General features: G+C 40.3%; 1 protein-coding gene across 3 annotated transcripts in view; it reads right to left on the reverse strand.

Annotated features, from left to right (window-relative positions):
• LOC309692888 (thyrotropin-releasing hormone-degrading ectoenzyme-like) overlaps positions 1 to 12,775 on the reverse strand; it is a 275,261-nt gene that overhangs the window by 45,051 nt on the left and 217,435 nt on the right. For all 3 annotated transcript variants that reach the window (XM_082511733.1, XM_082511735.1, XM_082511734.1), the window contains exons 9-10: positions 9,545 to 9,610; positions 8,852 to 9,030 (exon numbers count right to left, since the gene is read on the reverse strand). In XM_082511733.1, coding sequence (XP_082367859.1) covers positions 8,852 to 9,030; positions 9,545 to 9,610 — 245 coding nt within the window. The remainder of the gene's footprint in view (positions 1 to 8,851; positions 9,031 to 9,544; positions 9,611 to 12,775) is intronic.

Consider the following 12,775-nt stretch of genomic DNA (forward strand, 5'->3'; position numbering starts at 1 on the left):
AACTAGAGATTGATTGGATTCAACACAAATGCAACGGCAAGCTAGGATCATGGCTAAGCTGGAAACCTTGTTCCTCAGTGGCCGATTACTATGTATTACGTAACTCTTTTCACATCTTCTGTTAGATCTTCAGAGGCTACTTGAAGGTCTACTAGTGAATGCAGCATTGTTGACAGTCCCGACTGTGACCATTGCTGAAACCAACCATCTGATCTATAGGCAAGGCAAGGCAAGGCAAATTTATTTGTATAGCACAATTCAACAACAAGGTGATTCAAAGTGCTTTACAGAGACATTAGAAACAAAAACAAATAAAAAGCATGATTTAAAATTGATTCTATACTGAATTGATTCTATATTGATTCTATATATATATAAAAATCTATACCATGAGATGCTTGGCTGCGAGATGAACGGCCACAAGGAGCAGTACCCCTCAATGGGGATAGGGACTTCTCCATGGAGCCCATTTATCAGAGCTGCAGAAAGATGTGATAAAGAAAGGAATGCCTAAGAAGTACAACTAGCTGCCCATACCTGGGACACTGGAAACTGCCAAGCAAAGACTCACAGATTTATACTAGGGAGATTAAAGCCAGGAGCATAAACCAGCTGTTCTCCACTGGACAATCCAAGGTGTACTCTCAGTGGCAGAGGAACTGGACGTCATGATCATCTGGCAACACAATTGAACCAAGTGCTAAAGGATGAAGCGGACTAGGATTGGCTAACTGAAGGCTGGACAGTCCTGATCCCCAAGGATTCCTAGAAGGGGCCAGTCCCATCCAACTGCCAGCCAATAACCTGTCTCAGCACTACATGGAAGTTCCTGTCAGGCATCATAGTGGCTAAGATGAACAGACACATATGTCAGTACATGAGTGGGGCCCAGAAAGGAATTGGCACAAATAACCAGAGGGGTAAAACACCAACTCCTGGTAAATACAGCAGTTGCTAGAGACTGATCAACATGTGCACCACCTGGACTGGTTTCAAGAACGCCAACAACTAAATGCCTCACACATGGATCCATGTGCCAAAGGGTCAGGGCTGTTTCAGCAGCAAAAGGGGACCAACATAATATAAGGTAAGTGGCAATGTTAATGTTATGCCGGATCGATGTATGTGCATGGCCAAAAAGTATAAAGCAAACAAAAAGAATTGCAGAACTATTTATGATGTCACGAGTGCATTATTGTTCGTCTGAGGTGAAGGTTTTTGGCCAAAAACCAAACCCATGCGGATAGTGCTCTGTGAGGAAAGAATTTAGCTGAGTCTTAGAGCTCATTAGGAACAAATAGCTTCTTGATGCTTCCCTATTAGATGTTAAAGTCTAATTTTAATCCTAACAGTTACCATATGTAAGTACTAATAAATGTCCTAAAAGTGAGTGTTTCTCTTCAGCACTGTTAAGAACCCTGACGTTATAATTAGACTCATTTTTATCAAATTGATTCATATTTTAACTGGATTTAGACTGGATTTTCATTAGAAATGGCAAACAATCAGCTTTACATAAATACTTTACATCCAGTCAATTCCCCTTTTTAAGCAGTGGGTGTGTGAATACTGTAAAGTAGGGGTCATTGTAACACAATCAGCCTGAAAAAGAACCATTTACTATTCCTATAATAGCCATTTGTCGCTGCAGGCTATAGTGGATCAATACCACTGCCTAGCAAGCAAATACTTTATCTGATATTTATATCAATGTGATTGACAGGAGTGGAGCTAAACCACGCACACATACACACCCACAGAGACGCACACTGGAAGACACACAATCCACAGCCTGGACAGCAGAATGTGTTTATTAATATTGATGCAAGTGTGTGTGTGTCCTCAGAGTTTATGGTTTATTCATCAAAGGCAGAAACCAAGTGAAACACACACATTCATGCTGGAGGTAGAGAGAAACGCAGCATGACTGCAGTGATCTATTCAGAGTGGGAAACTTTAGAAACTCTTCAGACAGCCTTCACCTCTCTGCTCATCTTCCTCCATTAAAGAACATGTTGACCCCATTTAGACTTGTCGTTCCAAGTGTCTCCAAGTCAGATAAAATCCAAACCTTTATGATCAAAAATATACCTACCTGCTCCTCTAAAGCCAGGATCAGAAGCCACAATATCAGCTCGACAGACGTGGGCTGTCAGGAATAAAAATGAGAGACATGCGGCGTCTCGTGGCATAAAACAACCCAAAGCTTCTAGGTCACTTCACAACTTCCAGACACAGAGGGCAATTTGTGTGTGCCACAAAATTAACACAAAACAGCACTTAACACAGACCACACCATAAAATTACCATAAAACTCTGTGACAAGCACCAAATTATTCATGACTACATGACTACTCTGTGTTGGAACACAAGATGCCCTGAGGACAATTTACAAATGGGCACTTATTGTTTCCCTTAGCACCCAGAGCTAGCAGAGCCAGAAACTCTGAGGGGAACCATTAAGAACAAAGTGATCATTCATAATAAGATGATTATTTATAAGTAGAACTTGACTATCACCAATGTTTGATGCTGTGTCAACACAGGAAAGAGTTTATGAAGGAGTATCAAACAGGGCACTTGAGTTTTACCGAGGAAACAACCAGGAGGCATCCTAGTCAGATACCCAAACCCTACCTTCACTGTTTCTGTCTGATGGTGGAGACCAGTATTCCTACCCTGAACCTTCTTCCAAATAACTGAGCAGTTCACCATTTCTCTAAAGGATGTTCTAAGCAACCTTCTGAGGAAGCTCATTTCGATTGCTTGTATCCTCAATCTATTTTATTCACTACCCACAGCTTGTGGCAGGACTCTAGACTATTCATTTTGTGTTAATATCCAATATACTGTTGACCAAAACACAAAAAGTTTGTGGACGATTGTGGGACCAGTTCACATATCTTATAAATCATGTGACAAACTACTCGAGACTCTAGACTCACTCTACTGTGAGACTACTCTCTGTAGGGTTTTCTTTTTTTGTTCTGGCAACACTTCCAGTCGTGTAAATAACCACCATATATACACACTTATAAGGGATAAACCAGACTCGACACCTTAAAAGATGTGTCATGTGGTAGTTATGTAGCTGACTGAAAGCAAAGTCATATCTATGCTGTCAGATGTGCAAGAAACAAACAATCTCTGTATAGACAGCTGTTAAAGGGCCTTCAACATGCACCTGGAGAAACAACATAAATGTTCCTCTGTTCATTTTACTTTAGATATCTGCAAGTGTAATTACTGGGTAGACACTGCAGTTAAGCTCAGGAGATGATGAAATTTATCTGACTTTTGACAAGATACCAAATAGGTTGATGGAAAAATAGAGATGTCTTGGATCAGAGTTTAATTTTATTTTCATATTAAATCTGGGGTAGGGAACATTTTTTATCAATGGAAAAAGAAAAAAAGACGGATAAAAGAAAATAAAAAAAGTATATTGCAGGAGTGTTTTTCAAATGGCCACTTGATGTTAAAAAGCCCAAATTTACAGTGGAAATAAACATACTTATAGCCTGGTAAAAACAAAAAAGCAAACAACCAAAAAAGAAGTTTTTTGTCTCTAAAGCTACAGCTCACCCTAACAGAAACTGTATAGAGCTCAGGAATATTTTAAGGATTAAAGACAGTTAACTGTTGCTAGCCATCACATCTGCTAATTAAACAAGACCTCAGAACTGTAGTTGCAGCATTGTAGCATATTGACTATGTTTAATGGATTTATCTGAAGAATAATCATTCTAGCTCTTTAAAGAAGTCTAGTCTGGTGAGTGAGTTTGCAATCCTTTTTAAGCTATCTAGCTATGCTTGATAAGTTTGCTAGCAGTAGTGAATAACTTGATAAACTTTTTGTGACACCTCTTCCTTAAAAAAAGTCCACATTTCAATGGACATTATATCAAAGTCAAGTTTTTAAAATGTGAATTCACAAACCAATAGGTGTTGTGTTTACCTTTTCAAGGCTCTTTTAAAGATGCACTTTGAGGAGATTTTGGGACAAATACAGTTTTGAGACCAGATCAAACAAGTCACAAAGTAGTCCGCAAGGTTAGTTATGTGTGGTGATGCAATGAGCTGTGACGAAGACTTTCCCCTGTGAGTGTGGGGTCTGATAACAATGTGTGGACAAAAAGTCAGTGCAGACCTCTCCAAAACCGATATGAAGCACAGTGATGTCCCACGGATGTCTGGTGCAGCAAAGGGTCTAGGGTCTCTTTTTTCTAAATTTCTGGCTGCTGTAGCTTTTTATATTTCAACTTTGCTTCCTCTGTCTGACTAACAAGAAGAAGGAAGGTCGAGCTAGAGGTGACAGAGTTGAAGATGCTAAGATTTTTATTGTGAGTGACCAGAATGGATAGGATTAGAAATAAGTACATCAGGGTGACAACTCAGGTTGAGCCGTTTGGAGACAGGCAAGGCTGAGATAGTTTGGACATGTCCAGAGGAAGGATAGTGCACATATTGGACATAATGTTGAATATAGAGCTGCCAGGCAGGAGGAAAAGACTCATGGATGTAGTGAAGCAGGATTTGCAGAGGATTGGTTTGTCAGAGGATACTGGAATACTGTGAGATTGAGGTGATCTGCTGTGGTGACCTCTAAAGCGAGCAGCCAAAAGAAGAAGAGGAGCTTTTTCTGGTAAATTTGTTTAGTCATACTTATCTGGCTCATCAGGGTAAAGCAGTATATAAATACTTCCTTCAACTGTGGTTTTGTGGACTCATGAATAATTCATCACTGTCCTGTTTAGCATTAAAGCTCATTAAATCAAGCACACAGACACTGCTTCTCCAATCACATCACTGTTTACCCGTCAGCTGACGAGACACCACAGAAACGAGCTGTTAAATCCTGACTGAGATACTGTTTGATTTATTTTCAGTAACATTGCCTCGACCTTAACGTTAGCTCATGCTGTCCTCATCGTCTCTCTCCCTCTGCCTGTCACTTCAGTTCTTTTAAAGGCATTTATCTCCCTGGTTGTTTGATGGTGGAAAAATAAAAAGACCCAAATTTAAAATGTCTCCAAGCACAACACCAGAGGAAGAGAAGAATGTGTTTGACAAAAATAAACCGTGATCTTCAAAATGTCACCTTAATACCTGAAGTTAACAAAATGCCAAAAAAAGTCTGAAAATGTAGATTTGTTTTTTTTTTTGTTATGTAAATGAAAAGCTTCCTCTCCAACTTAAATTTATTGGATACAAAGATAACTGCCTGTCACGCTAATGTGACAGCTGGTTGGATTTCAGTTTATGAGTGGCTGCAGGTAAGTTAGCATGCTAGTTAGTTTTCATCCATCCATTCGTTTCCACCTATCATTGTCAGGGTCGCGGGGGGGCTGGAGCCTACCCTGGACAGGCCCACTTCTGTCGCAGGGCTAACAAAGAGACAGACAACCATTCACACCAATGGGCAATTTAGAGTTACCAATTGCCCTAACCCAACTAACCGCTTGTCATTGGACACAAACACAGGGAGAACATGCAAACTCCACACAGGCTGAACTCAGGACCTTCTTGCTGTGAGGTAACAGTGCTAACCTGTACTTCGGTGGACACCAGCCTTTCCAGGTTGTCACGAGAGACTTTAAAAATACATTTTAAAACTCATTATGTGATCTGAAGTCTATGCAAAACCATCCTCACTTTCTTTCAAGCACATACTGATGCTTAGTCACGACCTTAGTCATCATGTGGGAATACAGTGGGTACCCTTTTAGTGTTTTTTTTTCCAGAGTTACTACTCCTACTACTCCAACACAATTCAATAAAAAGCCCTCCATGTCTAAAATAGATTCCATGAGACCAGACCAGGCCTAAAGTGCTCTGCTGGTGTCATCAACAGCAAAGTAGTGAAATGCATAACTACAGTAACCAAGGGAACAGTGGAAAAACTTGTCTATGTTGGTGTGATTGTTGCTCATCTGCTGGGATGAGCAACAATCATGCCATATTCTTCAGTAACTTCAGTCAATTTTGTTCTTTATTCTGATGCTCAGTTTGAGCAGGTCATCTTGACCTGCAAACATACAATTTTTAAAACTGGAGTAAGGTTATAATCAGAGTTAATTGTTAAATTAAAGTACCTTTTTATAAAAGGTATATGAGGTTCTCAGTGGCAGAAAATAATCTGCGATAAGATGTTATTTTTTTAGCAGAGCCAAAGGAAAATGAGAAGGTGCAATCTGCACAGAAATGAACACTTGTGAGATATATAATGATCTCTGATTTTACAAACTTTTCCCTTCCTATTTTTTTCTGTTTTCATATCAAAGCTGAATGATACAGGGCTGGTTGTCCATAGAAGATGACTGAAGCTCAAATTTTGTATCTCTATATGTAATCATGGGAAAAGAGGGATTTGCATTTGGTCTAAACACACCATGAGGGTGAAGCGATGATGATGAGCTTTTTCCGACAGCTGACTTGTTTAAGTAATAAAAGAAAACAGCAAAATAGCAAAAGTGCCAGATATTGTTCCTTCATACAGTGTCCCATTAAAAGAACTGGAGACTGAAAGTGTTGACAACAATTGTCTGAATTGTACAACAAGAATTTAAAGCTTTAAAGAAGAACTATTGAATCCCAGGAAAACCAGCCAGTTTAACTGCTTCAAAAACCTTCAGCAAAATGATCATTCGCTGGATGAACCCACATCAGTATTTTCTCTCCAGAAAAGTTGTGAGTTCCCAAGTTATTGAAGGACTGGACAACCTGCACACAATTTAGTGCATGTCCAAGAGTTCTCTTCTCATGAAAATAATACTGATAATAAATAATTAAATAAAGCAGTCTGGGCTTGAGTCAACAGCGTGTACACTGCGGGACACTGCTGTGCTTCTAAACACAGCTCCGCTGGATCAAACAGCAGCATCAGCCCCGGCTGCACTCAGCCGTGATGCCGAATCAACTAAAAGCACAGCAGCAGTTTCTTTTTAGTGTTGGTGAATGCCCTGGGACCGCTGAGTGTGTCTGAACGCAGCCCCGCGAGACTCAACAAGAGCAAAAGAAAGATTTCAACTCCACCTACAACAAACAGCTTCAGTTCATCAGCTGATGAGACCTCGAGAGCGATTCTCAGCTCAAGTGAAACACAAAAGACTCCACATGAAAGACAAGAAAAAGAACATAACGTAAGAAAAGCTGAGGAAACTTTTGTTGAGAAACTGAGCAGGTCAGAGTCATTGTAAATGTCAACTACTGTACAAAAACATGACAGACTGAAGAGAGAGAGAAAGACCTGGAAATAAATGATGGGAGAAAACAAGAACAGGTAAAAGTAAAGAAATAAAAAAAGGAAGGAAGCTGATGAAGTATTGATGGAAAAGAAAGTGGGTCGATAAAACAGAAGAGAGTAAACTCCAAAGGTTGTAAAAGATGTGAATAAAACATGATTGGAATCAAATATAAATGAAGTATAAAAGATGTAAAGGTGGTAAAGAATGAGAGAGGAAACAGGAAAAGTGCCTTTTCAGGAAAAAAGATCCAGCAAGATCACTGAAAGACAAACTTAGTGCCTAATGTAGCGTGAAATGAGGGGTTTCAGGAGAATTGTTTCAGCGGTGAATGACTGAATGAAGAACAGATGGAGAGACATGTCAGGAATAGGACTAGCAGTCTAAAGGCCAACTAGTGTCCAGAGACTCCAGCTCCATAATGCCTATTCTTAGAGCTACAAATTAGGTCCATCCAAAGAACGGCATTTGTAGAAGGGCCATATGGACAAACCAGAGTGACTAACTAACTAACATTTTTCAAACTTGTTTAACCAAACTTTTTATGCATAAGTTGGATACACTTACAAAAAAGGACTACAAATATTTCAAAGATTCTGCAGTCATGCACTGCTGGTAGCTACAGTGACAGCACACATCGCTTTTAAGTCTCCTGTTGATTGCTCAACTAGAGCTGATTGAGCCTGGTAACAGAGTGGTGGCTTGTACAGTAAAAACTTGTCAATCATAAGGTAGCCACGTCTGAAAGCATACAGTGAAAAAGAGTTTCACTGAGTGTGGTCCTATGAAAAATCAACTTAGTCTTTGATTCACAAGCTTGTAGAACTTTCTTTAGTAGCATTTACTTGAAGTACAGTGGAACCCCGACTTACGAATACCCCATTTAACGAAAAATTCAAGTTACGAAGGCACTTAACGGCAATATTTCTGCCCGTGTTACAGCAAAATGCCCACGTAATGAAATCCACTGGCTCTGATTGGCTGGGCCCAGAATGCCTACAATGCCCACAATGCCTTCTGAATCATGTGACAACCCCCTTGGCTTTCGTACTTGCGCTTCGCTGTTCCACTTGGACGTATTGTTGTTGCAGTTAGCAATTAGCCTATAGCCTATCGTTCACTCAAAAGGCGCAATGGGTGCTTTGACTTACGAAAATTTTCGACTTACGAAAGACCCTCGGGAAGAAATTAATTTCGTAAGTCGGGGTTCCACTGTACGTGATTTTTGTATGACTTTCTCAGCATCTCACATCAGTCTGAAGGAATATTTGAGGTGTTTGTGCTGACATGCTCTGTTTGGTTTTCTACAAATATGCTGCTGTGCATTATGTACAGACATCTCCAACCCTAACCCACTAATGCTACCAAGGCACGTAGTTTTTAATGGGCATCAAATGAATATTAGACTACAGGCTAACAGAACAGAATGTTTGTCGTGCTAGTTTGTTAGCTTGGCTACACTCGATTATAATTGCCATCTTGTTACTGTAGAGCTTCCATCACTCTTGGGTGCATCAAAGTAAGTTTAATAAAATGACATATAGTTTATTACAATCTCTGAGAAATAACAGACTATTAAAAGATCTGACAGCTTTCAGTTCCCTCACCTGTTGTTTTTTCTGACTTCCTCTCCATACAGGAAGTGCTCCTGGCTGACTGTGATGTAATATGTAGGGAGCTGCTCTGATTGGTTCTTGCTGATGGTGACAACAGGGTAGCCCATTTGTAGAGTCCACCTGTCCATCATCTCCCCGATGTCAATATCTCGGCCCTCTGAGTGCATGGCCTTTAAAGCAGAATCAAACACACACGTAGCGTAAATGATCAATGACTAATAATGACCAATTTACACACATCCAATCAGTGATTAAAATAATCTGTGTGGGAGAAAATTGACCTTGACATAATTAGATATAAGACTGGCAGCTAATTAAAGAGCAGTGTCAGTCTAATTGACAGTGCTAACAGAAGTGACGCTCAATTAATCAAATCATTGCCCCTCCTGTGTCGGACAAACAAGAAAACAAGCTCCACCTCATGTTACCACAGCAACAGGCTCTTCACTAAGTCAGGTGATAATGAGCATCTTCATTAGAAGTGCTTTATTAAAGAATGAACAGCTTCAATCAGTCTGGCAGCTCTGTCCCAACAGAGCCAGTTGAGGAATAGTTACAGGTTTTAATACCTGCTACTGAGCAAGGCACTAACATTAAAGTTAAATGCTCTGCCTTGAAGCCTTTGGGGCAGGGAAGTACACAAGGTTTAAATACCAGATAGACATAAAGTCAGGTGAGGGTTACCTGAGACAGTTTCCTCCACAGGTCGTCTCTGGCAGCATTGCTGTACATGTGACTCAGCAGATAATCCTGAAAACAATAAGACAAAGCTATGTTAAAGCAACACTGGTATGATGTGATGTATCTGTTGTATCATCTTGATGCATGCACATTCATCCAGGTTAGGAAATCCCAGAAAGCTGATTCTGTTCATCTGTAAGAAGACTGAAGAAGTCAGTTGGATGAGTGACGAAACATTTCTCCCACTAAAAACGCAACATTGACATGAACAGAATGAACTTTCTGGGATACATATGTCATATTTCTGGTATAATTATTGGCTGATTTTTTCCCTTCGACACTGTGACCATGCAGTTCACAACAGAGAATTTGGAAGCCTTGATACAACAACTATCTTTTCCCCATCCTCATATTTCATCTGGAAATAGGATGATCACAGTTAGCACTTGTTGGGTCCTCTCTACCAATGAATCAGAAAAATAAAGTGAGTCCTTTATTACCATGTCCCTGAGCACAGTTTTGATTATTTGGTTCTCGGCAGGCACCACAAGATTGCAAGGATTCATTCACAATGTCTAGTACCCTTCACTGTGACATGTATTTGAACCCTGGCCACAGTAAGTGCCATGTATGTACAATGACTTATTAATGTTGCCACTGGAACAAGATATTTCCATTTAGAAATTTAATATGACCATACTTTCTGGATGCAGGGCTGTGCAGGTGAAGTTACTTCACATTTTCTGTTACTGCCATCTCTGCTCTGAAAACAAGGATTGGAGGTGGTTCAGGCTCCAGTATTTTCCCCACATAGATGTTACCTTTGTTAGTTGGCTTGGTATTACAAAAGAAAAAAGAAAAAAAAACAAAAGAAAAAACAAAGAAAAAACAAAAGAAAAAAGTAAGAAAAAACAGTTGGCATATTTTATTTCGTGACTCATTTTGACCTTTTAATTTTTCCCCATCAGGTTAAGAGAAAGATGCCTTCCACAATCAATTAAACAGCAGACCCCTTCTTTGATAGTTCGGTGGCTGCTTCTCTGCGGCTCCTGACATCATTTGGGTTACTCTTTTGTCCACCAGTCAGCTGTCCTCCTCCCCTGTGCTAGACATGAGCTGGTATAGGCAGTCTTTGTAGAGCTCTGGAGATAAGAGTGATAAAAGGATCACTCTATCTTCACTAAAGGCTCTCCAAGACAATGCAGTTGGAGTGAGATCATGGGGTGAGAGTCTCCCTGAAGAGGCAGTTGATTATTGTGCCTCTTCAAGCTTTGTTATATTTTCAAATTAGGACATTTTTATCTGTAATTATTATTTATTAAATATTATAACTCAAACAGAATCCAGTTCTGTGGGAAACACTGAGGATCCGTGGTGTTTCAAGTCTGTCCAATAACAGGAGGCTCCAGGGGCAGAATGAGGATACACCGGGGTGAATTGTGTTTTTAACTAGCCTCTGGAAGGGCTGGAGGGCACGACAGCGATTGGTGCTCCAGTAGGAAGTGGATGGATGGAAGCCAAAACCATTTATAAGAAGATGCCAATGGCAGTACAATGACTACAATCTAAGGAAGCATAATTTTTTAAAGTAGGTTCTATAACACCAGGCTGTTATGTACACCAGGCTCTAATTTACCATTTTTATTAAGCAGAAGTAAAAATGTCAACTTCTGATGCACTTTATTGGATGTCACACTGACCTGGTGATGGGAGTATGGGGACATATTACATCTCAAAACGCTCCCAAGTCTCTCTTACCCACAGTGCACAAGGTTGTTCATTTTGGCCATGCAGTTGTGAAGCTGTAACTGGCTGAATTCAGGGGTATTCTCTCAGGTGGAAATTTAATGATACCTATGTCTGAATGAATTTCTGAAAAGCCTTTTGAGAGGAACATTTACATGTATTTGAAACTGTACATTTGAAAGTCAGTGACATGATGAGCCAGTAGTGCTTGAGTTAGAGAAGAGCCCGTGTCAAGTCCAAAGAGTTTTGGGCTCAATCTCAAACTCCCTGGTTTACATTTTCGAAGCTAATGAACAAGATGAAGACTCCTCAGGGCCATTTTCTCATTCAAAAGAGGCTTAATGGTGTGGTGGCTTTGTTTTCAGCCTGCAGTTCTTTAGTGACATTCGGGTCCGACTTGATCCCAGTCTGTTTTCCAGAGCAAGAAACTCACTCCCACTACAGTGGATTTAGAGTAAATGCTCAGGGAGGGTGGTAGTTGCTTTGGTTCATAGTAAAACAAGGAAAAGGCAGGGAAGCACTACTAGATAACAAAACAGCTATGGAGGCTGAGCGCTAATCTCCTTCTCAGCGATTCCTGTGTCCTTTGTGTGTTTAAGCGTGGATTCCTCCAAGTCAGTCATTTGCTGTGGTGCGTTTTGAGCTCGATAAGGCAAGGGGAAGCTTTTTATTGGAACAAGATGACATATATGATAACGACACTAAGTGCGTTTGGGAGTTTGGCTCTGCCACCTTCACTATATCTGACATGAAGGCAGGTAAAAAGAGCCCCCACACACACTCCGAGAGCATGACTCCATTAGTTTTAACAGTGTGATGCACCTTGAACCAAATGTTTTTCAGTGATAATAAGCACTGTGTAACAAATACTGTGGGTATGAGTAGTCAAAGGTCATTAGAGGAAATCAGTAGGTGTAGGAGTTTAAGTAAGGCATTTCGATTGTTGCAGGCAGGGTTAGAGCCTAATGAGGCCTTGCTTTCCCTCATCGGAAGATGACTTGCATAAACTTTCAATTTCACCTTCAGTCGAGCTCCTCTGGGCTTCAGAAAGGCTCTAAAACCCAATGATCACTGCAGGCCATTATTTACATCTTCTCCAGTAAGTATTGATAACTGTTAATGAGGTTTCAAGTTTTGTGCCACACTGAAGTCACATCGGGGCAACCATAATCATCACAATCTTTCCACATCAAGTCCAGATGCAGTCTGGGAAACTCTTGATTTTTCTGAAAGCTCTACATATCAGGCTTTGAGATCAGGGATACAGAAAAGGTGAACCAATATTGATGTTTTTGTCCACCAAAGGCCGCTCTTTAATGTAATTAAAGCCAAGCTGATGAGACACTACAGACATGGGCTGTGCACAGTATTTGATCTTCACACAGCTGATTGAGCTGGAGTACACTTAGCCCGAGCTGAAGTCCATAAATCCATATCTCTGTACTCCAGATGTCACTATGTTCCACAACATTTACAAACCTTACAGCA

The sequence above is a fragment of the Aulonocara stuartgranti genome (genome assembly GCF_965226115.1).
Source record: "Aulonocara stuartgranti genome assembly, chromosome: 17".
In the NCBI taxonomy this organism is placed as follows: domain Eukaryota; kingdom Metazoa; phylum Chordata; class Actinopteri; order Cichliformes; family Cichlidae; genus Aulonocara; species Aulonocara stuartgranti.